The 24,902-nt window shown below is 42.3% G+C and overlaps 1 protein-coding gene across 8 annotated transcripts in view; it reads left to right on the top strand.

Annotated features, from left to right (window-relative positions):
• The window catches only part of AFF1 (ALF transcription elongation factor 1), a 198,645-nt gene that overhangs the window by 57,980 nt on the left and 115,763 nt on the right, over window positions 1-24,902 (top strand). For 2 of the 8 annotated variants that reach the window (XM_070458168.1, XM_070458167.1), the window contains exon 1: window positions 2,156-2,424. The exons of the other annotated variants lie outside the window; for them this stretch is intronic. In XM_070458168.1, coding sequence (XP_070314269.1) covers window positions 2,408-2,424 — 17 coding nt within the window. In that variant the 5' untranslated portion in view covers window positions 2,156-2,407. Of the gene's footprint in view, window positions 1-2,155; window positions 2,425-24,902 lie in introns of those variants that run through there. 8 annotated transcript variants of the gene reach the window in all.

The raw sequence follows: 24,902 nt of genomic DNA, 5'->3' as shown, positions 1-24,902 counted from the left end.
TTTTTAGTGGATCTTTTACCCATGCATGATTTTGTACTATTTAGAAAATTTTGGTCACTAGGTTAGGCAGGTCTTCTAAAGCCACATTCCTTACTGTCCTTACCTCATCAGGGATGTCTTTAAGTATTGCGAAGCTGTCAAGCTCAACATGACAGGTGTCAAGTTTTCCAAAATGCTTCAAAACTCAAATTTTATCATTGGCAATAAATACTGTCAGTTGTTTTCCTGGAAGAAACACTCATTTTGTTCATTTTTGTGAAAATGACTGCCAGGTAACAAATCAGTCAGTCAGTCAGTTCAGTTGCTCAGTCATGTCCGACTCTTTGTGACGCCATGAACTGCAGCACGCCAGGCTTCCCTCTCCAGGAGTTTGCTCAAATGCATTTCTATTGAGTTGGTGATGCCATCCAATCATCTTGTCCTCTATTGTCCCCTTCTCTTCCTGCTTTCAATCTTTCCCAGAATTAGAGTCTTTTCTAATGAGTCGACTCTTCAAATCAGGTGGCCAAAGTATTGGAGCTCCAGCTTCAGCCTCAGTCCTTCCAGTGAATATTGAGAACTGATTTCCTTCAGGAGCGACTGGTTTGATCTCCTTGCAGTCCAAGGAACTCTCAAGAGTCTTGTCCAACACCACAGTTCAAATGCATCAGTTCTTTGGCAATTAGCCTTCTTTATGGTCCATCCCTTACATCCATACATGCCTACTTTCCCATTTTGTCACAAAGAACACCCAAATGACCTGTATGCAAGGGTCAAGATTTAATAAAAGTAGTAATCCCTACTGGTCGTTTCATTAAGTATTTATGTAAAGGAAACACTTTTTTTTAAACTGCTAATGTGTGGTGAAGAGCCACTGCCTTGTTGAGTGATAAGGCTCCAGCAGTTTCCCCACAATTGCTTTTGCACCATCAGTGCAAATGTCAGCACAGTGAAAAGGACAGTGTCTTTGTGTTAGTCTAAAAATAGCTGTGACCTTTGAGAAGGTCTCAGGGACTCCCGGGAGACCACGGATCCCACTTTGAGAACCACTATAAAGATGCTTTTGTGCCTTCCTCCTGCCTCATCAGCCCCCACCCCACAGCCTTGCAGTTTTCAGGCAGATGTCAACATTTCTCTATGCATGGCTCCTTAGCAATATAGTCTGGAGTAGTAACTCTGCGAGTTTGGTGCCATCGTCATGATTCTAGATGGCGGGGGACGACATGCATTTAAGTTTTCAGCCCCCTACAGCGTGCTGCTGGTCCCCAGTGAGATGCTGAAGCCCACCGTTCCCCATGTCCAGCGACGCTGTCTCCTGCTTAGCTCTGGGCAGAGTTTAAATGCCTCCCCTGGTCCCCTTAGCAGGACACGGTTTCGTTTGTGCTTACACCGTTTAACATATTGTCGGCTTGCATCCTAAGTTATGTTCTAGAAACTGGTCAGTTCATTAATGACCTCTTTCAGTGCCAAACGAGTTGTTGTTGCCTTTTCGTGTCTGCATGTTGTCCAGTAACAGAGACGGCGTTTTGTAGACATTTGTTTCAGTGAAACGAAATCAAAACTGAAAGCCGACCTAGTCAAACAAGTGTGCGGTAGTCGCACATTTCCTGACTGCAAGCGTTGGCACGATCAAAAGTAGAGAACTTGGTCTGCTGCTTTGGGTTTTTTTTGTTTAATTCTTGGTTCACTTCAGGTTCTGGGGCCCCAATATTCAACACTGATTCAAACCGCGGCTGGAGTTCGGAGCGCCGGGGTATTGAGTGTTCCGGCCGTGTGTGTACATTGTTAAAACCTTGGCAGGAGAGCGGTCGCCAGGAGCCTGCAGGCGGGGCTCGGCTGCGAGCGGGCCAGCTGGGCTGCGTCGGGGCTCGGCGCCCCCGCCCGGCACAGCCTCGGGCTCGCCCGGCCGAGCGCCCTGCCCTTTTAAGGAGTCGGGCCGTACCACCAGAACTTTGTGGGCGGGGGTGTCCGCGCGAACTCGGACAACTCGAGGTGAGCCCAAGGACGGTTTCTTTTCCCTTGCTAACGCGGGCCGCCGTGCCAGCGCCGCTCGGCGGGAGCTGCGCGTTGGTGGGCTTGGCGCCGAGGGAACCCGCGCGGCGTCCCTTGCTCCGGAGTCGCCCGCCGGGATCGCCGTCGCTTTCGGCTTCGGACGCGACGCTCCCCCGGCCGGTCCGGAGTGGAGCGCGCCTGCAGAGGCCCCAGTGCCCGGATGTCTATCAGGATTAGCGCGAGCCAATACGCTCGGAGCCGGAGGCTGCGCTGAGGGCGCCCGGGCTCGAGGAGCAGGTAGTCCCGTCACCTCGGGGAGTCGCGCTGGGGAATCGTCCCCGCCCGGCCCCGGCAAATGGTGAGCGCGGCGCCGGCAGGAGGGCCGCGGCTTGGAGGCGCTGATGGACGGCAGACCTTGAGCTCTACAGACTGAATTATGGCAGCCCAGTCAAGGTAAGGCAGACACCGAGAGAAACTTTTCCAAATGTGTGTGAGTGGCGAGGGGGATGGAAGGTTGCAGGAGAAGGGTTGGGGTGCCGTGAAGAAGACGGGCAGGAAGCAGCTTTGTCATTGCTTTCTCATCGTTATTTATGTCAGATTTTAAAAAGTAAAAAAAAGTCTGGAGAACGTACTAGACCATTTCTGCAGAGGAGAGGAAGAGGGATCGAGTTAAGGTTCAAGTTAGATTTCTCTCCTATCCCCCCCCCCCCAATTATTTTCAAGGAAATCAAGGTGGCTTAACCTGTCTGCCTTTGCCCAAATCATCCTTTAGTTTCTTTGTGCACCTCCTTTAGGTTCTCCTGATTTTTCCCCCTCCCTCTGGTAATACCTTGAGCAGCATTTTGGAAATCAATTAACGCGAAACAGTTCGCCTTGGGGCTTGGTGGTTGAGAATTTGCCTGGTAAGTGACTGGAAATTTTACTGCCAAAATGTACGATCGCACATAAAACGGCACAGCTTTCGTGAATCTGCTGAGTAGGCAAAGAACGGGAATGTACCGGGATCGGTGAAGGGAGAGGATAATGAACAGCAGTTGCTGTCAGAGGAACGCTATAGTAAGAACCTCCAACCCTGGCTTTCCCTGGTTACCTTTTTTTTTTTTTTCCTTTTGGTAAATGAGCCTTTTAAGAGTGATGACAAGGCATCAGTGATTAGGAGATTCAGACTGCTGTGTGTGCTGTCATTTTAGTTGTGACAGCAATTGGGGCTAAAGGAGGCTTAAGAACTTAGATATGCCTTCTTTTTTAACTTTCAGTTTTATTAGAAAGTCCTTTGGTGTCACGTTTAAAATAGTTGGAGGGCTCCTCAAGTTGCTTTTTGAGGTCGTAGAGTCATTTGGGGGAACCTTACAAGGCTAAACACAAGTCAGGTCTGAAGACCCAGATATGTCAGAGAAATAGATGCTTTCCTGTTGAAGTGTGGGCTTGATGAGTTTAAAATTTTTTCCTAAGAGATAGAACTTTCTAGGAAGAGAATTTCACTCTGTAGAGCGTCTTCTATGTGCTTTGTATATAATTAATCCTCTTCTCTCAGTGGTTTATCCCCTGCCCCCATTTTATTGTTTTTTCTAAGAAGGAGGTTCTTGGGGCCGTGTTGTAGGAAAACTTTGCTGAGAAACTACAGTTGCATATTTATTTTTACTAGCCTTGACTGAAATGTAAACTGCCTGAAGGGTCCAGGGCATCAAAACCTTGGATTAAGACACTGTGATTAAGAAATTAAATAGTATCTAACCACGCTCAAAGCTAGAAAGCAGTGATTTGAACTCAGGTGTGAGTGATTTCAGTGTCTGCGCCCTTAAACTAATGAAGAGTAAAATGAGGTAATAGCTAAATTGGACATGGCTGTGTGCCAGGCACAGCAGCTGTAATTGGATTACCTGGTTGACTCTTTGCAGTCACTTAAATAGGTAAGTACTTTTTATTTTTCACATTTGTTCAGGAAACTAAGGCCCAGTCAGTCTTTTCTTGCTTGAGGTTACCCAGGTGGAGCAGTGCCCGACTCCTGAGCAGCCTGCAGCATTTCCTCGCTTCCAGGCCGCCTCTTTAATGCTGAGATGAGGTGTCAAAGGGGAGCTGCAGAGCCTCAATCTAAAAGCACAAAAAAGCAGTTTCTGCCAGAAATACTCTGCTGCAAGATGTAGAAATCTGAGTTATCAGCATAGTCGTTCAGTTTGCTGGTGGTTGAAATAGGAAGACTGTACACATTCCGCTCTTCTACCTGGCCTTCAGATGTGCCCTTGAACTAGAAACAAAGCCACAAGGCCATGATGTCTTGTTTGCATTATGCCTGCATTATGGGAGTGTCTCTCACAAGTAGTAAACGTGCATTTTCTTTTCTGTGTGTGTGCGAGCACGCACTCGCATGTTCAGTTGTGTCCTATTCTTTGCAACCCCCATAGACTGTAACCTGCCAGGCTCCTCTGACCCTGAAGTTTTCCAGGCAAGAATACTGGAGTGGGGTGCAGTGCCCTCCTCCAGGGGATCTTTCTGACTCACCCAGGGATCGAACCCACATCTCTTGATCTCCTGGACTGGCAGGCAGGTTCTTTACCATTAGCTCCCAGGTGGGAAGCCTTCTTTCTTTTTACCACATCAATAACTGTGTTTTATTTATTTTGTATTTCTTCTGCAGAGGGTCCAGAAATCATTTTAGTTACATTCATCGCAGATATAATCTGAATTTTGTTTTCATGCAATATTATATGATCGGCATTGTTCTAAACTGCTACTTTTTAAAATTACTATTTTGTCTAACTCCCAGTGTTTCAGGACACTGAAACATCAGGATTTAACTTTCCTGTAGTTTATTGCTTTTATAAACTTTGTATCAGAGTACAGTTGATCAACAATGTTGTGTTTCAGGTGTCCAGCAGAGTGATTGAGTTGTGCATATACATGTATCTGTTCTTTTCAAATTATTTTCCCATTTAGGTTGTTATGTAACTTTGAGCAGAGTTCCCTGTGCTATATAGTAGGTCCTTGTTGGTTATCCATTTAAAATATAGCAGTGAGTGCATGTCAATCCCAAGCTCCCTAACTCTTCTTCCCCATCCACCCTCCCCCCCAGCCATAAGTTCATCTGTTATCTGTTTCTGTTTTATGTTCATTGGTATTTTTTTTTAAAGATTCTGCTTGTAAGCAATATCATTTCTTTTTCTGTTTGACTTCACTCAGTATAACAGTCTCTAAATCCAACCATATTACTGTGAATAACATCATTTCATTCTTTTTAAAGGCTGAGTAACATTCCATTACACGCGCACACACACACTCACACACACACACACACACGCATATTATACATACACACCCAGGTGGCGCTAGTGGTAAAGAACCTGCTTCCAGTGCAGGAGACTTAAGAGACATGAGTTTGATCCCTGGGTTGGAAAGATCCCCTGGAGACGGGCATGGCAACCCACTCCAATATTCCTGCCACGAGAATCCCATGGACAGAAGAACTAGCAGGCTTTGGTCCACCCGAAGAGAGTCAGACACGACTAATGGATCTAAACATTAATAGCTCAGCTTGTTCTAACCACAATAATTTCACTGTGCATTGCTTAAATAATTTGTTTTCTGTTGTTTTTTGAGTAGAAGAAGTAGATGGAAACTTAGATGAAGTTGAATTTTGTAGCACTGGATGGTGTATGACTAATGTTTCATGTGTATTTCTTCTCTAGTCAGCTCTTTAAGATACTGTCTCATATTTTTAGTGTCCCCTGCATAAGCGAGAAGTACTTTGAACGAAGGAGGGACTACTTAAGTTATCTTCTGGCTTCTGAAATTTCATCAGTTAAGGTTGCATAATCCTCTCCTTCACTTTAAAGCAGAAAGTAACAAATCGATTGTTTTGTTTTGCTTTGTTATTTCTTCTGCTAGATATGGAAGACATTTACTGAATGAAAGGTCAATTGCCTAAATTTTAAAAAATTAGATTTTCGGTCAGTATTCTGAGAACGTCAAATATATGGTTTGCCTTTTCAGAATTGTGGAGAAAGGCAGTTACTTAAAAGTACAACATTGGTTAAAGCAGAGCATGCTCTATGCCTCCTCTCTCAGATCAGTGTGTGCAGTTCTTGGGAATCTATAAGCACAGCAGATACATTGATGACACTTCCTGTGAGAATTGTAACAAACTTGCTTCCTTTAATGTGAAATAGTTACAGACCATGGCTTTAGTTTCCAAATGCTGACCTAAAGCTCTTGGAAAGTATTTTCATAGACCTATATATCCTGGCCCACTGTCTTTTGTGGACTGGTAAACCCTATGATGGGTAGGGGAAGGTATAAAATCCTATCAGTTTGTAGATCTATCCTTTTCTATGAGGATTAACTTGCCTTATATTGAGGAATGTGTTGATGGATAAAAGAGAAAAGAGGGCTTTGTTTGATTCTTCATCTCTGCTAACCCTTTCATTGAAGCAGTTCCTGAATATGAGAAAGGAATATATATGTATCTTCAACTACCGGTAGGGATTAACTGGTTTTAAATGCACCTTGTGCTACCTGAGAAGCCCTGGCCCCCATCTCCGGGCTAGGGTAGGTGGGGTGCTCCAATGAGTTGAACTTGCTTCTTTAGTAGAGTAGCCTCTAGTGGCTGAGAGCGTCTCAAAAAAAAAAAAAAAAAAAAAGTTTTCAGACAAACTGCAAAAGGAAATTAGGTTTAGTGAACTCTCCCACAGGTTTTTTGTTTGAATTTGCCTAAAGTTAATGACGTTTAAAAAAAAAAATAACAGAGGAAAGTCAGATTGTTCCCAAGATTATTATGAAGCTGGTTTCTGGTGGATCTCTGACTCTGGTGGGGGAGGTTTTCCATTGCAAAAGTCAAGGCCCTTAAACTGGTATGGAACCAGTTTTGCCCCATCCTCTGCCCCCACCCCCAATTTATGAGCTTTGTAAAGATTACCTTGGAAGAAAATTCATGAAAGCAAAAAAAGCTCTGATTAAATATGAGCAAATATCAAAGAAGAATGTTTGGTGTTTTGGAAAGTGCAGTTCAAGGAAGTGATTTCAAGAGGGAAATAATTTATGCAGTATTTTGACCCAGTGAGTGTCTTCATTTTTCCCTTATGACACCGTTGTGAACTGTGTCCTTGACAGAAGAGAGACAGACAGGTCCCTTAAGTGATTTCCTTCCTGAGAGCCCAGCTGAGCTTCCTGACTCAGAAGACAGGTTCATGATGAAGGTGGTAGGAGAATTGAGTCTTTTTTTTTTTAATTAGCTGATTTATGGGGATCTTCTTTGGCAAAATGGACTCAAGTGGTCTCATGAGAGTTAGGGGATTCCATACTGTACCATGAAAAGGTGTTCACTAACTGGTTCTATACTCTTTTGAAAATGGAATTCAGTGAATGCTTCATTTAAGCAACTTAAATTTCAAATATATTCATTATCTTAATCATCGATAAGAGAAATCACCCTCATCTGGGTACTGTCACTTGTTTTGAGCATGCGCATCTACGTGTTTACTTAATAGCTGTAAAATGGAGGAATTATAAAGCTGGTTAGCTTCATAACTGCTTTGAGTTGTAACACACGACTTGATAGCTTCTAAATATCTAAACTCAGTTTTCCGTAAGCAAAGCTCTCCATTTCATTTGCTTCCCAAGATAGGACAAGAAGTGTATTTCCAAAATGTGTCCTCTGAAAGGGGAAGTCCTGTACGTGACATGGGGGTGAGAAAGGCCTACCGGCTACAGTGTATTCTGACTTCACCTCCCATACCGGTTGGAAATACAGCGGGCACCTTGAGGATAACTTGTTTTGGCTCAGAAGTACAAATGTACCAAGCTTGGGTATCACTACCTCTCTGTTGTGGTTCAGTTACATTTTATTGATATGGGGTGGGTGCATAACTTTTATAGCTTAAATGGTTGCCTATCCTTTTTCCTTCAGTTAAAAAAAAAAATTGGGGGGAGCCAGATTGTAGTATTCTAGCTTTGCTTCAGATTGTTCTTCATTTTATTTTTTAAAAGTTATTTATTTCTGGCTGTGCTGGGTCTTCGTTGCTGTGTGCAGTTTTTCTCTAGTTGGCAGCAAGTGGCGGCTACTCCTAGTTGCTGAGCACAGGTTCTAGGTGAGCGGGCTTCAGTAGTTGCAGCATGCCGACTCAGTAGTTGTGGCACACAAGCTTAGTTGCTCCGCAGCGTGTGGGATCTTCCCGTGGCAGGTATCGAACCCATGTCCCCTGCTTTGGCAGCCATATTCTAATCCACCGTGCCACAAGGAAAATCCCCCTTCATTGTTTGTATGAATGTAAATGTCTTCCTTTGCTCGAAATAAAATAGCAACTAGAAGGCAAAATAATATGTTGCTCGAGTATGTCTGTGACTTCACTGGTGGCTTAGATGGTAAAGCGTCTGCCGGCAATGCAGGAGACCCAGGTTCAATCCCTGGGTTGGGAAGATCCCCTGGGGAAGGAAATGGCAACCCACTGCAGTGCTCTTGCCTGGAAAATCCCATGGACAGAGGAGCCTGGTAGGCTATAGTCCGTGGGGTCCCAAAGAGTAGGACTGAGCGACTTCACTTCACTATGTCTGTAGCAGATGACGTTTAGCTTTAGGCCCTGGGGGGGGTGGGTGGATAAGATTTATAACTTTTGGTGTTAATGCCCTTGGAGACCCAGAAGTAAAAATTAACTTTAATAACCATCCCAGCACTGACTTTTTGTGTCTTGGCAGTGATCAGTGTTGAGAATCCTGCCCCTGTGCAAACTTTCCCCTTTTCCTATCTACCCACAGCGAGTTAAAGCTTAACCTGATGGCCACAAAGCCAGCCAACTTAATATCCTGCGAGTCTTTTTCTCTGGTGAACCTCTGTTGTTTTCTTGCATTGGTTTATTGGCTTCTTTTTTAATTTAGCCAGATTGGGACCCCTGTCAGATTCTTAAGGCTGTTACTCAAAGCAGTAATTTGACGTCAGATTTAATATATTAAGAGGAAATCCCAGTAGTGACAGCTTGTCAGAAGGAACTGCAGCAAACAGAAGGGGGAAATAGATTGCATTTCTATTGACAGCTAAATTGCCTTAATTTGGGGATTAGGTATCGTGTTTCCAGAGGGACACCCACAGTTCCCCCACGTCCTGAAAGTGCCAAGGATTGTCCTTCCCCGTGGCTCCTGTGACGGTGAACGCCTGGAGGCCTGTGGGCCACGTGATCCTTTGTTTGGGTGGGCCGGGGAGACTTCAGGAGATGACTCTTGAGTCACTGGCTTGCCAGTGTTTTACCCACAAAGGATCTTGCCTTTCTTTCCAGTATTGCTTACTGCTTGGTCGAGCAATGAAACATAAAACTGAAGGAATATTTTAGGGGCAGGGTGGTTATATTAAGCTCAAGGTTCTCAAACCGGACTAGACACAAGAAACACCACGAGAGCTTCCTAACAGGCAGATTCTACACTCCCCCCACCCTCGCCCAGAGATTCCTAGTGGGTGGGTCCAGGGTTGAGCTTGGGTAGAGGAGCCCTGCTGGGTCTGAGGCCAGAGGCCCACCTACCACTCTTGGTGAAATCGGGTGTGTGTGAGGGAGATACAGTGTCATATAAACTATATCATGTAATGCCGTTACATTCTGATTTAATATATATTCATCGGTACATGTGTTCCCCCTTCCCCCCATTGAAATAAACAAGAGGTTGGTACAGAAGGAAGATGTCTACTTTTATAAATTTATGTGCCAATTACAAACTGTTAGTTGAAATGTCCAAATGCACCTATATTTAAAACATGAAAAGGGAGATACCAAGAAGCAACCTCCAATGTTTGCTCAAGCTGTGCTTTCCCAAGAATTACTTCTTAAGGAGTTGGTTACCTAATCAACCCTTTCATGTCTGCTCTGGGCTCCGTCCCCAAACTGCTAATTCCATGCCCCACCCTCCTCACCCCCCACCCCCGTCCAGTCAGGTGGCAGTTGTTTTTGGTCCCAGGGAAAAAATTACAACTGAGTCAGTTGTACAGTGAGTCAGTCAATCACATCCCAACTTTTGAAACTGAAATAAAAGTTTGCCCCCCCCACTTTTAAGCAATAGCATCGCCTAAGGTGTTCTGTCGTCGAGCAAAGATTCTGCAACAAAAATTTTTAAATGGAACTCCTCTGGAAAGTAAATGTTAAAATTACAGCAGAAGTCAGTTCCTGTAACAAAATTCAGGAAACGCTTTCTGGTATGTGGGTGTTGGAACTTTTCAATTCTTGGAACTTTCCTTCAGGAAACTGTCCTGTCAAAAGCAGAGCAGTTGATAAAATATTAAGCTCAATTCACAAAGTGTTGTGCAGTGTAATTAAATTTTGATGGGGGGGCATATGTTTTGGTGGTGGTGCAAGAGCTGAGACTGTCCTGTGGCTTTCATCCTGGGTAACCGTGCATCTGGGTAACTTGTTAAATTGTTTTCCTCTCCCCATTCTCTTTGCTTTAAAAATACAGGTGTACCTGATTTGCCCGGGATGTGAATTTATGGAAACTGGTATAAAATTAACCAGTTACCATTGTTTTGTGTGAAAGTATGAAACCTGTTCCCTATCCAGCTTTGCAGGAGTTACATATTTTTGTCTCATGATTGACAAAATAATATATATATATTTTAACCTTCAATGTTTGTAAGTGAGATGATCTACCTAGTTAGGTGGTAACTTTAGCTACTAAAACACTGATAAAAATTTGAGTTCATGATCTTAGAATTTTAAGTTTTGGTTTTTTTTTTTAAGGAAAATAACTTCTTGTTGAGTTAATAGACCATTTAAAATAGGATTTTTAAAAAAATTTTATTAAAAACACTTATTGGTTCAAAGTTCTAGACTGTGAAACAGGAGCTAACACTCTCATTTTATGTTTTTTTCCAAGTAATTTTGACATAGCATTTATATTTTTGGTAATTACGATTTTTCTCTTATTCTGTTATAGTCTGTATATCTGGCTTTCTCTCTCAACTCCCTCTTAGAGTTCAGGCATACTTGTGCTAGCTCTCCATTTAAAAAAATAAAAAAGACTGTGTGAATACAAACTTTGTACCACATGGAAAAAATCAGGCAGCAACATTTACTAACATTAGGATACTTAAAGGGTAGAAGGAAACCCAGTATGTTACATTTGTTTCACAATGAGGCTCTGCTACCTGAAGATATAGAGATGAATATACAGTGTGGTCTGTGTCACTTGGTTTCAGTAAACTTCAGAGTAAACCAGTTAAACTTAATTTTTGTTTTTAGGTCGAAACTGCCTGGAAGACAGAAAGCCCTAGATGGGAAGTAATAAAAGATTGAATTTGATCATTTCTATCATATTGCTGGTAATGTAGGAGTTTTGTTTTAACCCTCATGACAGGGACCTATTCTTATATACATCTTACAAACATATTTTAACAGTCCTGTTTTTCTGAGGATAAAGTGAAAATCATTAGATTTACTTCATGTGAGTTTAATTTGTGGGCTTTTAAAAGTCTTGACAGTTGTTATGATTAGCCTAGAATGAAACTTGATTTCTATTTGAGGTTACCCATAATTCTGTGGTGAAACCCCTAAGCTAATGGTATTTATTATTTTGAAGACCAAAGTAGAAGCTTCTCTACTCCTTTTGGTCTTTTGGGTATCATGGTGTAAGTGACTTTTTTTTTTTTTTTGGCAAGTGGATAGGGGTTAGCTTTAATCAAAGCATATTCACTGTCACCCAGATCTTTCATCCCCCATGTTACTTCTCATTTTATGGATGCTTCTTCCCAGCCCAAGGTTTTTCCCCCTCTCTCTTTACAACTTTGAGGCATATACTGGAGATCTTAAAATTTGGCCTTTTCAAGTGATTTTTAGTTTCTTTACTGAATAATGCAATTATCTCCATTAATCAATTTTAGAACATTTTATCTCCCCTCATGCCCCATCCAACCATTAATCTACTTTTTGTCTGGGTGTAAATTTGCCTTTTGTGGGTGCTTCATGTGCATGGAACCTTGTCTTTTTTTTTGCACCTGGCTGTTTTTCACTCATGTAATTTTTTTGAAGTTTCTCTGTGTCATGGCAGGTGTCAGTAGCGCTGTCCCTTTAATCGCTGTATGATTCATTCCATTGTGTGGATAGGATAGACTTGTTTCCAGCGTTTTGCCTTTTTTTTGTTGTTTTTTGGTGGAGGTGGGGTATTTGAATAATGCTGCTCTGAATATTTGCAGGTCCTTTGTGTAGAATGTTTTTCTTGTTTAGAAGTGGAATTGTTGGGTCTTATGACAGTCTTGTGCTTAACTTTCTGGAGAAACCACCAAAATATATGCTCACCCACAGCCCATTCATTCGAATTCTTGTGAGTTATGTACTATCTTCATGGTCAGCTGTGGTTGTGTCTGTGAAAGTAGTGGTTCTGAGATGTGATTGGTTTTGCATTTGATTATTAGGAAATGTTTTAAATTTATATGTGACTTAAAGACACAACTTTTTTCTATAAAAGAAATCCCTTTGGTATTTCTTAAATTGATTGGGCTATTTGATAAAGAAACTTATCAAGGAATGTTTCAGTTCAGTTGCTCAGTCATGTCCAACTCTTTGTGACGCCATGAACTGCAGTACGCCAGGCTTCCCTGTCCATCACCAGCTCCTGGAGCTTGCTCAAACTTATGTCCATTGAGTTGGTGATGCCATCCAACCACCTCATCCTCTATCATCCCCTTCTCCTTTTGCCCTCAATCTTTCCCAGCATCAGGGTCTTTTCCAGTGAGTCAGCTCTTCATATCAGATGGCCAAAGTATTGGAGTTTCAGCTTCATCATCAGTCCTTCCAATGAACACCCAGGACTGATCTCCTTTAGGATGGACTGGTTGGATCTCCTTGCAGTCCAAGGGACTCTCAAGAGTCTTCTCCAACACCACAGTTCAAAAGCATCAATTCTTTGGTGCTCAGCTTTCTTTATACTCCAACATCCATACATGACTACTGGACTATTTGGTTTTCTTTCAGCATTCCTTTTTTTTTTTCCTTTTCCAGTATGAAAAGGAATGTTGAAAGAAAACCAAATTTAAAGCATCAACTGTTGCTAAAATTGCAGAAGAAAGTTCCAGCCAATACTCAAATATCACACATATATAGGATATATGGTATATGTGTGTGTGTGTGTGTGTGTGCGCGCATATATATATCTCAAATATGTAATAAAGGATAAATATGCATCCTTTCTTTCATAACTACAAAATGGCCCTAGAAGTTGTTACTTCAGTGCACTTAGTAAAAAAAAACATTCAGGCAGAAATTAGCTTGTCTCGTTTAGTACACCCTCGCATGCAAAGATAACGTTAATGAAATGAAGCTTCTGGAAATTATTAGAATCGGGTTCCTGCCAGGAAAGGTGGTGACCGCGTGCCTTCAGTTGATGGTGTGCTCCAACCTTCCAGAAAAGATAGACCTATTTTACAAACAGAAATATTTCACGACATGCTGCAAAGTTGTCTGTACGTGCATGTGTGATGGTAGTGACAGCTGTTCTGGGAAAACAAAAAACAAAAAAAAGCTGTGAGGCCCTGCTTCGCTGTCTGCTGCGTGGCTGCCTTGACCGAATGAATTTGCCCAGTGTGTTTTTCTATTTTGGAGGCATCAGTGTGTTATGGGATGGTATCAGAATTCACTGTTTCTGGGTGTTAATTTTTACCTACTTAAAGACTGTGTGTGTGTGCGCGCGCGCGCGCATGTGTGTGTGCGTGCGTGCGTGCGTGTGTGTGCACTCTCAGTAGCCTCTGACTCTTTTGCGACCCCATGGACTGCAGCCCTCCAGGCTCCTCTGTCCGGGGGATTTCCCAGGCAAGAATACTGGAGTGGGTTGCCATTTCCTCCTCCAGGAGATCTTCCTGAAGGGATTGAGCCCTCAAATCTTGTGTTTCCTGCACTGGCACATGGATTCTTTACCACTGCGCCACCTGGGAAGCCCACTTAAAGATTATCCATAGGTATTAATAGCTTAGTGGCTGTGGCCGATTCCCATGCATGGACAGCGCTTTTAGCATTGGTTCTCTGTATCCTTAGTTGATGGAGCCTCACTGTTCACGCCGAGCCAGCATTGTGTGAGCAGGGCCTTGTGTTGCTCAGGGTCTCCCTTCCCACAGGAAGACAGAAGATCAGCAAACCGGCCGCAGAGCAACAGCAAACTGCTTTCGGTGCTATGACAGAAACCCAGCCAGGCGGGAGAATAAGGGAGTGTGGGAAACTTGGTCCCACGTGGGCTGTGAAGTCCTTCAAGGAAGTTAACCTGAAATGGAGAAAATGCAAATCATGACAAGTTAGAATTAATTGTCCTTTCAGAATGTGCATGGAAACAAGTGATGCTGGTGAGAAGGATGGCATTTTTAAAACAGGGCAAGTATGATTTTAGGAAATAACCATCATGGAGCAGTTTCTCAAAATACAATTTGTTTGTGAATTAAGTCTATCAAAACTCAGCTGTGTTGTTTTGTTTTTTTAAAATTTTAGTTTAATGAAGGCAAAATGAGTTCCATAACAATGTAACTTGAACTTTAAAAACAGAGATTATGTTTTTTAAGACTTAGCGTTGGTTAGTGCATGCTTATAAACAAATTAAACATATGGAAAAAGAAACCTTCGAGGATGTTTTCTTAGTTTGGAAGCCATCAAACAAAGGATGTAATAGGGAAGTCCCAGCTCAGTGAGGACAGTCATCAGGGAATGAAGATGTAGACTGTGAGAAAGGTTTTTAAGGCTAGCTATTTTAAAAACGTTAATATACAAAGCATCTTTTTATACACGTGAAAGGCTGTTATGGGGAGTGGGGTGAAAGATGGCCTATCTCTGTCAAAAACAGATCTTGAAGAAGTAATTTGTATAATATTAAGTTTAAGCAAAGCCCAGGAATGAACTTCTCATTGAAGTTAATTAAACATGAAAATACAGTACGAGTTGGTGTTCTTTTAGTTTATATATAGAAATAGATAATCCTCTACCTTGGATATTTTAGGAAGTACCAGATGGTTTTAAGTACCTTTTTCTCAAGGGATTCTATGGCTTCTTAAAAAAAAAAGTGACCACAACAAACTACTAGAGGAACTGAAAATTCTTACCCTCTTGCATGCTTCAGGGCAGTATTTAATTATATAGAGTTACTTCAGGGATCCTATATTCATCATCATCTCATCTCTCTTGTACCTCCATTTCATAGTTACTTTCATATAACTCTCATACATGCATTCATTTCATGTATTTAGCTGTAGCTCTTTTGGGGCATAATATATGGTAATTTTATGACTGTATTGTGAACATGTGAAAAGAAGGTATTTTCAGGGTCCAGAGTTATATGTGGGTTTGCACATTACATCTATTTTACACTACTTCTATACTCTTTGTCCATTTATTCTGCTGTGGACTGAGGGATGAATAAAGTCTTATACAATTAGAGAGTTTCTGTTTCTCCTACCATCTTCTTAAGTTTCTGCTTTACAAATGTGGATGCAATGCTTTTGATGCAAAATATTCACAGTTGTTCTCTTTCATTTTAGATCACTCCCCTTGAAGGTGTTAGTTTTTTATAGATAACTTCCAGAAAGTGTCTTTGAGTATCAGTGACATTTTTTGAAAATAAAAGATGTATCTTTTTACATTTTTCATTCCTGTGGATTTTATTTTGGTTTAAGGAGTGGGAGGGGTGGTCCAGCCCACCCCACCTCCACCTTCCTGTCCCCAGACTAAACATTTTGTTCTCTGTTCAAGAACCACCATCAACTCAATGACTGTACCTTTATAATGTGTTTTGATATGTGATGGAGCTAGTCCCCTTTCTTTATCCCTTCATGCTTTCAGAATTTTCATGAATATTTTCTCATGTATATTTTTCAAGATCAACTCGAGCAGTTTGTCAGAAAACTGGTAGTTTTTAATAGGAAGACTTCCTAACAAACTTATAAAGCCTCATCCTGTTTTTCAGAAGGATTAAAGTTCTAAACAGGATTCCTCTGTTCTTTGTAGATTTTCACGGAATGGAAAGAAAAGGTAGGTTCGAATGCCAGGGACTACTGAATCACCAGCCAGACACCACTCATTCATCTTGGAAACATTTGGGAAATCCTGAATTGCCTCAGTTTCTCCAGAAAGAAGTGAAAATATGTGTTTGTTTCTGTCAGGAATGAATGTATTATTAGTGTAACTCTCAGTGGAATTTTATTTCTGTAGGTGATTTACATCTGGCTCTGGGCAGAAGGGGTATTTTGCCATCTCTGTTTTGCTGTGGATAGTATCTCACTTTCTAGCAGAGTTTTTGGTTTTTCACTTTTCCTTGACCATATTAGATATAATTTAGGCACTTTAAAATCTTTTTGAAGTTCAGTAAAATAAAAGCAACATTTTTAAGTTAACTGTAATTAAGATGAGAGAGAAATATCTTTCTTATAATGTCTTATAAATATCTTTATAATATCTTATAAATCTCAAGAGCTTGACCAAATATATTCTTTGTGTTCCTTTTCAGCTTTTTCTTTACACCTTAAATGTTTTCGTATACTTGAATTATTCTTTGTATACATTTGGTAAGTGATTTATTCAACATACAGTGGGAAAGAAGATGAGATAGGGGTTACTTTAGGCTGTTGTGATTTTTGAGATTGTCATTTTTCTCTTAAATTTGAGAAGGAACAGATGAAGACTTTCAGATCTTTTATGCTTAGAAATGCCACACAAAGAATACATTTTTGGAAGCTGAAGAGAGCCCAGTTAACATTGACTACAGCAAGGTTTTATTTTATATATTGTGCTAGGAGCCAAAAGTAGGAATGGAGGTATTAACACACTGCCACTTTGGTTTAATGGCTGTCACAGCCTGTTCATGGTTCCGGTTATGGAAATTACACTGAACACCATGTTTGTGTACTTCACTCATTTGTGTTTACTTACCAGACTGTCGTAGTTGAAGAGCTAGTATAGCCCACAAACTTGTAATAATTGAAGACCCCTTGTGGGATCTTTTTTTTTTCTATTCACATTTGCAGATATTGTTCATGCATGCTCACACAGAACCCAAATATCACCTAGGTAGAAGTTGGAATCATACATGCAGGCTGAAATCATTAGTTCTAAGTATGCTTTTAAATATTAGTTTGAAAAATTGCCTTTTTTGTATTTTTATCAATCTCATTTTAAAATCAGTAAGAAAATAAATTTTTGACAGTTGTCTTTAACTTTGTAAAAGTCTTAATCAAATTCATTTAAATATATAGGAATGGAAAATTCAGATATATTCTTATGGAATTCCTTTAAAAACTGTGCCCAAACCATAGGACAGTAAGAGTCACTGTAATTACTCATTTACTTGAGGAAAACATTTCTGATTTAATTCAGAAATGACTTTTTTCCACTATATTTTCCTAGTTGGGCTGATAAGAGTGGGTGGTTATTTCAGTAGGTATTAGGACTTTCTTTTCTTTTAAAGCATAGATAGTTTCCTCATTATTAACTGCTTTTCTCCCTAAAATGGGTTTGAAACAGAAAAAGCAGCAGAAACAGCAATGAAACTCATGTGATGAAGGTTAAGCCCCCAGGCTGAACCCAGTGTTTCTTCACTCATGCTTCCAAAATGTCAAACCTTTGGAACAATAATGGAAAACAGTGCAGTTGATAAAACAAAACATACAAACCATGCTTGAATAGGATGGTTTATCCTATACTCCAGTTAGTTTTTTGCTTGTCTGTTTTGGTAGGAGGAAGGAGTGGTATAAAGGATCTTTGGGTTTAATGCTGGAGGCAGGGGGAGAATATGGGAAAAAGTGAATTATCTTGGGAGCATTCCTGTCGGTAAACTTGGACACTTTGAAGGATAGAGGCTTTATGTATATTTTTGGTGTATGATAATAACAGTCATTTATTCTGTTATGTTCTGGGGCTTCCAAGGTTATGCTAGTGGTTAAGAACCCACCTGCCGATGCAGGAGATGTAAGAGATGCAGGTTCAATCTCTGGGTCAGGCAGATCCCCCTCGAGGAGGGCAGGGCAACCCACTCCAGTATTCTTGCCTGGATAATCCCATGGACAGAGGAGCATGGTGGGCTACAGTCCATAAGGTTGTGAAGAGTTGGACATGACTGAGCGACTAACACATGTATGTACATGGTCTGAGCCAGGAACTTTGTACATTTGAGATCTTTGCATCTGTATGGCAGAGATGATCACTCCTGTTGCACAGATGAAAAAAACTGAGGCTAGTGGAGATTGATTTATTGACTGACCCTGGTTACCCAGCAAGTGACTGCCACTGCAGCGCTCTTCCAGGCTTCCAGGATAACTGTCTTTATCCTCACACACTTATCCACATGGCCAGTGTTCCTTGGTTTACTGATGGAACAAAGGATGGATGGAAAAAGCAGAACACGATTGTATGTGACTTTTTTTTTTTTTTTTTTTAAATGAACTGTGACTCAAGCAGGAAAAGGGAGGGAGAATAGGGAAACATGGTATTTGTAAAATTCCTATCAGGGTGATGAAACGTGCAAAAGAAATGTGAGGTCAGTCTGTCCTAATGCCCAGCACCGTTTTCCCCACAGCTTGGTCTTGCCCCATAGGGGATTTAGGCAAACGATGCAGCCATTTGAAGTTGTGGGGTATTTGTTACTCAGGGAACTCCTGTAGGATTTGGAAGGGGAGATACATGTGGATGGAACCTTTGCGGATAAATGTGAAGCCTTATGAGACACTCACTATGAGTGAAACAGACACCCTTCTGCCTCTTTTTAGAATGAAATGCATCCTGCTTCTCACGCCGTCCTTGGGTTGACCTTGTTTTCTTTTGTTTCTGCCTATTCTGGGGGATGTTTTCGGCTCTGGGGACCATTGTATCATGTTTAATTGAATGATTTTACTTTCTCCTCAGGGATGAGAGGAGGGGGAGGGGCATAGGAAGAATGGGAACTGGGTGGGGGGCACCAGTGTTCAGGTTGTTGGACTCCAAATGTATTTATTATTAATAGCTCAAAATTATTGAATACTTAGCTATGTGCCCAGACACTGGGCTAAGCATTAGGTATGCATTGTTGTTTAGTCGCTAAGTCGTGTCTGACTCTTTACCACTCCACGAACTGTAGCCTGCCAGGTTCCCCTGTCCAAGGAATTTTCCAGGCAAGAATACTGGAGTGTATTGCTATTTGTTTCTCCAGGGGGATTTTCCCGACCCAGCGATTGAACCCAACTCGCCTGGTTGGGAGGCTGATTCTTTAACACTGGGCCGCCTTGCTTTTTACGTACGCATTAGGTAATTGAATGCCTAAAACAGTCCTAAACCTTTGTATAGGTATCTCCATCTTTAAGAAGAGGAACCACAGCTTAGCGAATTGTGACTTTCTCTTTTGACAGTAGCTAGTCATGCCAGCCTCGAAGGTGACAGCCATCAATGTAGCTGTTAGGAAAGATCTGTTTGTTTTCGGTCTGCTTTCTCAGTAGAAAAGTAAGACAGTGACTTGAGGTCTTTTTTCATTCTCTCGAGCAGTGGCTCTCAATGTAAGGGAGAAAGGGAAAGAAGGGTATTGAGGGCCTTTTACCACCCCCCGCCGCCCCAGGGGTATTTGGCAGTTTCTGGAAACATATTTGATCCTCAAAGCAGGATCAAATACGGTGTGCTACCTGCCATCTTCTGAGATAGAGGCAGAGGACCCAGCTAACCTTCCTACAATGCACAGGACAGCCACCACGAGAAAGAACGACTCGGCTCAGGATGTCGATAGTGCCGTGGTGGAGGATCCCTCCTCTGCAGGGCCCTCAGTGCGTAGATCTGGGGGGACTTGTGCTTCAGAGAGCACCTTACGCTGTAATCAGACTCCAGCTCATTCGGTGCTGGCCCCAAATGGGAGTTATGTGGGCTGAGTGGGACACAGTGCACAAGGCCCTGCTGAGTGCTGTGTGGATTGTACCATCCTGTGGGAAAGGGAGAAGTCATCAGGCTTCTCACAGAAGTTCAGAAAATGGAAGAGGCACTTGTGAGTGTGATAAGGAGAAGATTTGTTGAAACGCAAGGCTTGGGTGGCTCCAGGTTGCGAATTAGGGAAGTGTCCACCCCACGTGGATAAAGAACACAGTCTTCTTAGCCTGGAGGTACACCTGGGAGATGTTTTCAGGCTTCTTTCTTATCCACTTGAGTGCTCTGTTTACCATGCAGTTTAGCGGTCATTAGTTCACTGAATCCTCATATTAATCTTAGGGAATTGGCACAATCATTAGCACCATCCGTTTTAACAACCATTGAAGCTGAGACTCAGAGAGGTTAAATGACTTGCCAAAAGGAGCACAGCTAGTCACCAGAATATTCCATCTGGCCCTGTATTGCTCAGCCTCCTCTTTGCCTTCCCCAAATTCAGCAAAGCCATGGTCCCTGTTTGGAGTCCTTGAGTGGCCAGACTTTGAGTTGCTCCATAGCTGGAGGTGGTAGAGAAATCAGAGGTGCCCAGGGCCCATTAGCAGAGAACTAAGGTGAGCCTTTTAAAGGAGCAAGGAAAAAGTTCTGAGTGCCTTGAGCCTCAGTATATCTGGCAGAGACGTGGTTGATTGCAGCAGCATTTTGAACTAGTTTGAGGGGAAAAAAAAATGTACAGAAAAGAAGATTGGTAGGTATAAGGTAACCACCTATTGTAGTACAGATTCAATTGTATAAAATGCATTTCTAAAATCTGGGCCTTTTGTATCTTAGATATCAAATGTAACTCAAACTAGGTAAAATAGAACCATAGAATCAACTCAAACTAGGTAAAATAGAACCATAGAATCAAGACCTCTTTAAAACCCAAAGCTTTCTGGCTTGGTAATTTTGTAGGGAAGAACTTGCAAGAGAAACACATTGAAATATGAAGAAGGAAATGTGATTCTGGGGTTTCTTTTATAGGCCCTACATCAGTACATGAAGAAATAGGACAAGAATCAAAGATTAACTTTCCAAAACCTCCAAACAACCTAGTTCTCAAGTCAGGAAAAGCAGCAGTTTTTTGTTTTTGTTTTTTTCTTTTAAAGTTGAAGATGGGAGGCGGGAGGCGGGAAAGGTGATTGTCTTCCCTGTGGTTCCTGGGAGACCACCCTGAAAGCTTTGCCGATGGGAGCCAAAACTTACTCCTGCAAGTGGCGTGTGTGTCTCTGCTGGCTGGCTTGTAGTTTCTCAGTAGGGGCAGGAGCCGGGGCTTGGCTCTGAAGGAGAGAAGGCTGTGCCCGGTGTGTGTGCGGAGATAGCAGCATGCATGCAGACGCCCAGGCTGCTTCAGTTCCGTTCACAGCAGAGCGAGTCCTGTGTCTCACAAGCTCAGGACCATGCTTAGGTTCTTTTCCTTCCAAAGTCCACCATGCTATTTTTCAGATGAGCGTTATGCTCCCCAGGTATTCCTTTCTGATAAAACTTCAGATTGCCCCATAAGTCTCTGAATGTGTCTGATGAAACATGTGGCACGTGGCGGGGCTTTCGGATCCTTATCATGTTTACTCACTCTTGCGGTGGTTTTTCTTAATATTACAATAGGGGCGTTTTCAAACATTCAGAGAAGAAGGAATTCCACAGTAAAAAGCTGTATTCCCAGGTTATATTGTTAAGAGTTCTGCTTGCCTTCAGTTCAGTCGCACAGTCGTGTCTGACTCTTTGCCCACCCCATGGACTGCAGCACTCCAGGCTTCCCTGTCTGTCACCAGTGCCCGGAGCTTGCTCAGACTCATGTCCATTGAGTAGATGATGCCATCCAACTGTCTCATCGCTGTCGTCTCCTTTTCCTCCTGCTTCCAATCTTTCCCAGCATCAGGGTCTTTTCCAGTGAGTCAACTCTTTGCATTAGGTGGCCAAAGTATTGGAGCTTTAGCTTCAGCATCAGTCCTTCCAATGAATAATCAGGGTTGATTTCTTTTAGGATTGACTGGTTTGATCTCCTTGCTGCCCAAGGGACTCCCTGGTGTCTCAGCTGGTAAAGAATCCCCCTGCAATGCAGGAGACCTGGGTTCGATCCCCAGGTTGGGAAGATCCCCTGGAGAAGAGACCACCACCACCCACTCCAGTATCCTGGCCTGGAGAATTCCATGGACTGTATAGTCTATGGGATCATGAAGACTGAGTGACTTTCACTTTACTTGCATTACCACGTGTCTATTCATTTCTTCCTTCCTGTATCCATCCGGGCATCTGTGCTTTTTATATTAATTGCAGATATCAACATACTTCCCCTAAATACTTTGGCTGTTATATCATTAACTAAAGTATTTATTTACAGGTTTGTTTTTTTTTTTCTTCTGCTACAAAACCTATGTCCCACAAGATGGACAAATCTTTACTGTCCTGGTGTATTTTGACAATGCGTGTGTCTGTGTAACCCACACCCCTCTTAAGTTACAGAACTAATCTTGGGGTTATTTTTTGGTGTGGATGTGGGAAAATGATGGGAAGATATATAAATAGACACACTTCTGTTTTATCTTTTCCTCCTTTCAGGGTGTCATTCCTGTTTTTTGTTTTGTCTTGTTTTGTTTTTAATTGTAAGATGAGCTATATGTGCTTGATAATATCTCATTTTGAGATTATTTAGGTAGCTTCTTGAGGTCTCAGACCAAAACCTTCCAATAGGTTTTTCATTACCTAGATTTTCTCTAACAATTCTCCTGGATTGTTTTATTGAGTTTCTGGGATTTTGATCCTTCTAAGATAGGTTGCAAATTGTTTTGAAAATGACTTCTCCCATGACTATTACAAACTAAAATTTATTCTGTGTCTGTGGTTGGGGATATGGTGACTGCTTTCCTGAAAATAAGCAAATCCTTCTTTGCAGAGTTCTTTGAGCTTTTCAATCTGACCCCAAAATGATTAAAGATACTATTTTTTGGCATTAGCCCTCCCACCAGTGAAGACAGTAAGACCCTGTCCATTCTTTTAAACCTTCCTACTTTTGTGGAACAGTAAAATGCCTATGAAAGAATGCAAGTAAACCACCCCCTGTTACTTTAAAGTGCATGTCTTCAGGAATTCCATGGGGTCCAGGTTAGGATTCCATGCTTTCACTGCTGAGGGCCTGGGTTCATTCTCTGGTTGGGGAACTTAAACAGACAGACACACATCCACCCTGGTTGGGGAACTAAGATAGACAGACAAGATACACACACACACACACACACACACACACACACGTACGTGCAGTGTGTTAGAGGATGGTTAGGGTGTGGTTGGGGGAACTAAGACAGACAAGATACACACACACACACACACACACACATGTGCAGTGTGTTAGAGGATGGTTAGGTTGTGTTCTTCCAGCGCTGTGCTGCGAAGTCACAGGGAGGGAGATGGGCTCTCCTGAAAGATCTGGACTTAGCATGATGTTCCTCATCCTGCAGGCGTGGGCCCTCTTGAGCCGACTGAGAGACGCCTCCCTCTTGGGGAGGCTGAGAGAAGGCTGGGGGTGACCGCAAGTCTTCCCTGGCAGTGGATTTGTAGATAACCAGGGACAGCAACTTCCCTGGTGGCTCAGAGGGTAAAGCGTTTGCCTACAATGCTGGAGACCCAGGTTCGATCCCTGGGTTGGGAGGATCCACTGGAGAAGGAAATGGCAAGTCACTCCAGTACTCTTGCCTGGAGAATTCCATGGACGGAAGAACCTGGGAGGCTGCAGTCCACAGGGTCACAAAGAGTCGGACACGACTGAGCGACTTCACTTTCAGGGACAGCAAGATAAAGTGAGACAAGTTGTAACCTGTCAATCAAACATCCTGGTTGCATGGTACCTACTTCTCTTCTGTTATGTTCCAGCTTTCAGTAAAGTCTATTGTCCGTGTTCCCAGCATTTTCCAGGTACTTCATTGTAAGGTTGTAGTTGAATGTAAGATTGATCCAAAGTTGTAAAGGAGGCAACACCCCCTGAGGGCAGAGGGGGTGTAGCAGTCTTAATTGGTGGGAGATCCCCTGAGAGGTTTTAAAATAAGAAGGAAGAAGATTTCAAACAAGAGGTTTACTTCACCTCCATTTGAAGATCAGTTTAATTTCATCAGGGCTGTCAACCAGTTTTCTTCTGTGGCCAACCTAACAGATGTCCTTTTATTTTTAAAGAGAGGCACTCAAATCTAGTGGTGCACTCTCCCACCAGACTTCTAAAGAACCAGGACATTTGAGGAACAGTAAGTTCTGACCTTTTATAGCAGCCACAGGCTTAATTCTTCATATTTTCCAGAAACCACACCCGCCTGCTGGACTAGATAGCTCAGGGAAGTTGGATGGACTCACTGTGCCTTGGGAATTTTTAATCCCAGAGCTTCTCCTAATGTTTTCTTCTGCCCTGCCATCGCCCTCACATCCTGTCCTTTTCCATCTATTTCCTCCTAAATTATAAAGAATTGTAGCGTGAAGGCCATTATTCCATTGAAGATGCAGCTGGAACCAGTGCTGGCATGGTTTTTATGCCTCATAACAGTTCTTGAACATCCACCAACACCCGCTTTTTGTTAACTTTTTATTTTATATTGGGGGATAGCCAATTAACAATGTTGCAATAGTTTCAGGTGGACAGCAAAGAGGCCCAGCCATGTATATACATGTATCCATTCTCCCTGAAACTCTACTTTCATCCAGGCTGCCACCTAACACTCAGCAAAATTACCAGTAGCACTGTAGGTTATGCATTTTGAATACAGCAGTGCCAGCATATACTTTTTTGGAGGCTGTTGACCATCAGGCCTGGCATTGCAGATGGGGACCTGAGTCCTGGAGGCAGTGGATAACATCCTCATTCTAGAGGGGGTGGTGCTGGAGTCTGCAGGCTACTCCCTTGGGACACTTCTCACCACCCACTACCTTATGTTAAATCTTTTGGAATAAGAGTGAGGTGTTAACATGAGCTAATCAGAGATAAGAAAAGAGATTTTCTACCTTTTCCCTCGAGACAGGAAAGGCCGATGAGAGAGAAATTTGTTGTTACTGAAAGACTTGTGTATTCCAGAAAAAATTATTTCAGAGGCACTCCTTTAAATGAAACAC

Source organism: Odocoileus virginianus, chromosome 29 (genome assembly GCF_023699985.2).
Source record: "Odocoileus virginianus isolate 20LAN1187 ecotype Illinois chromosome 29, Ovbor_1.2, whole genome shotgun sequence".
Classification (NCBI taxonomy): Eukaryota; Metazoa; Chordata; class Mammalia; order Artiodactyla; family Cervidae; genus Odocoileus; species Odocoileus virginianus.
This window is presented reverse-complemented; position numbering and strand designations above follow the sequence as displayed.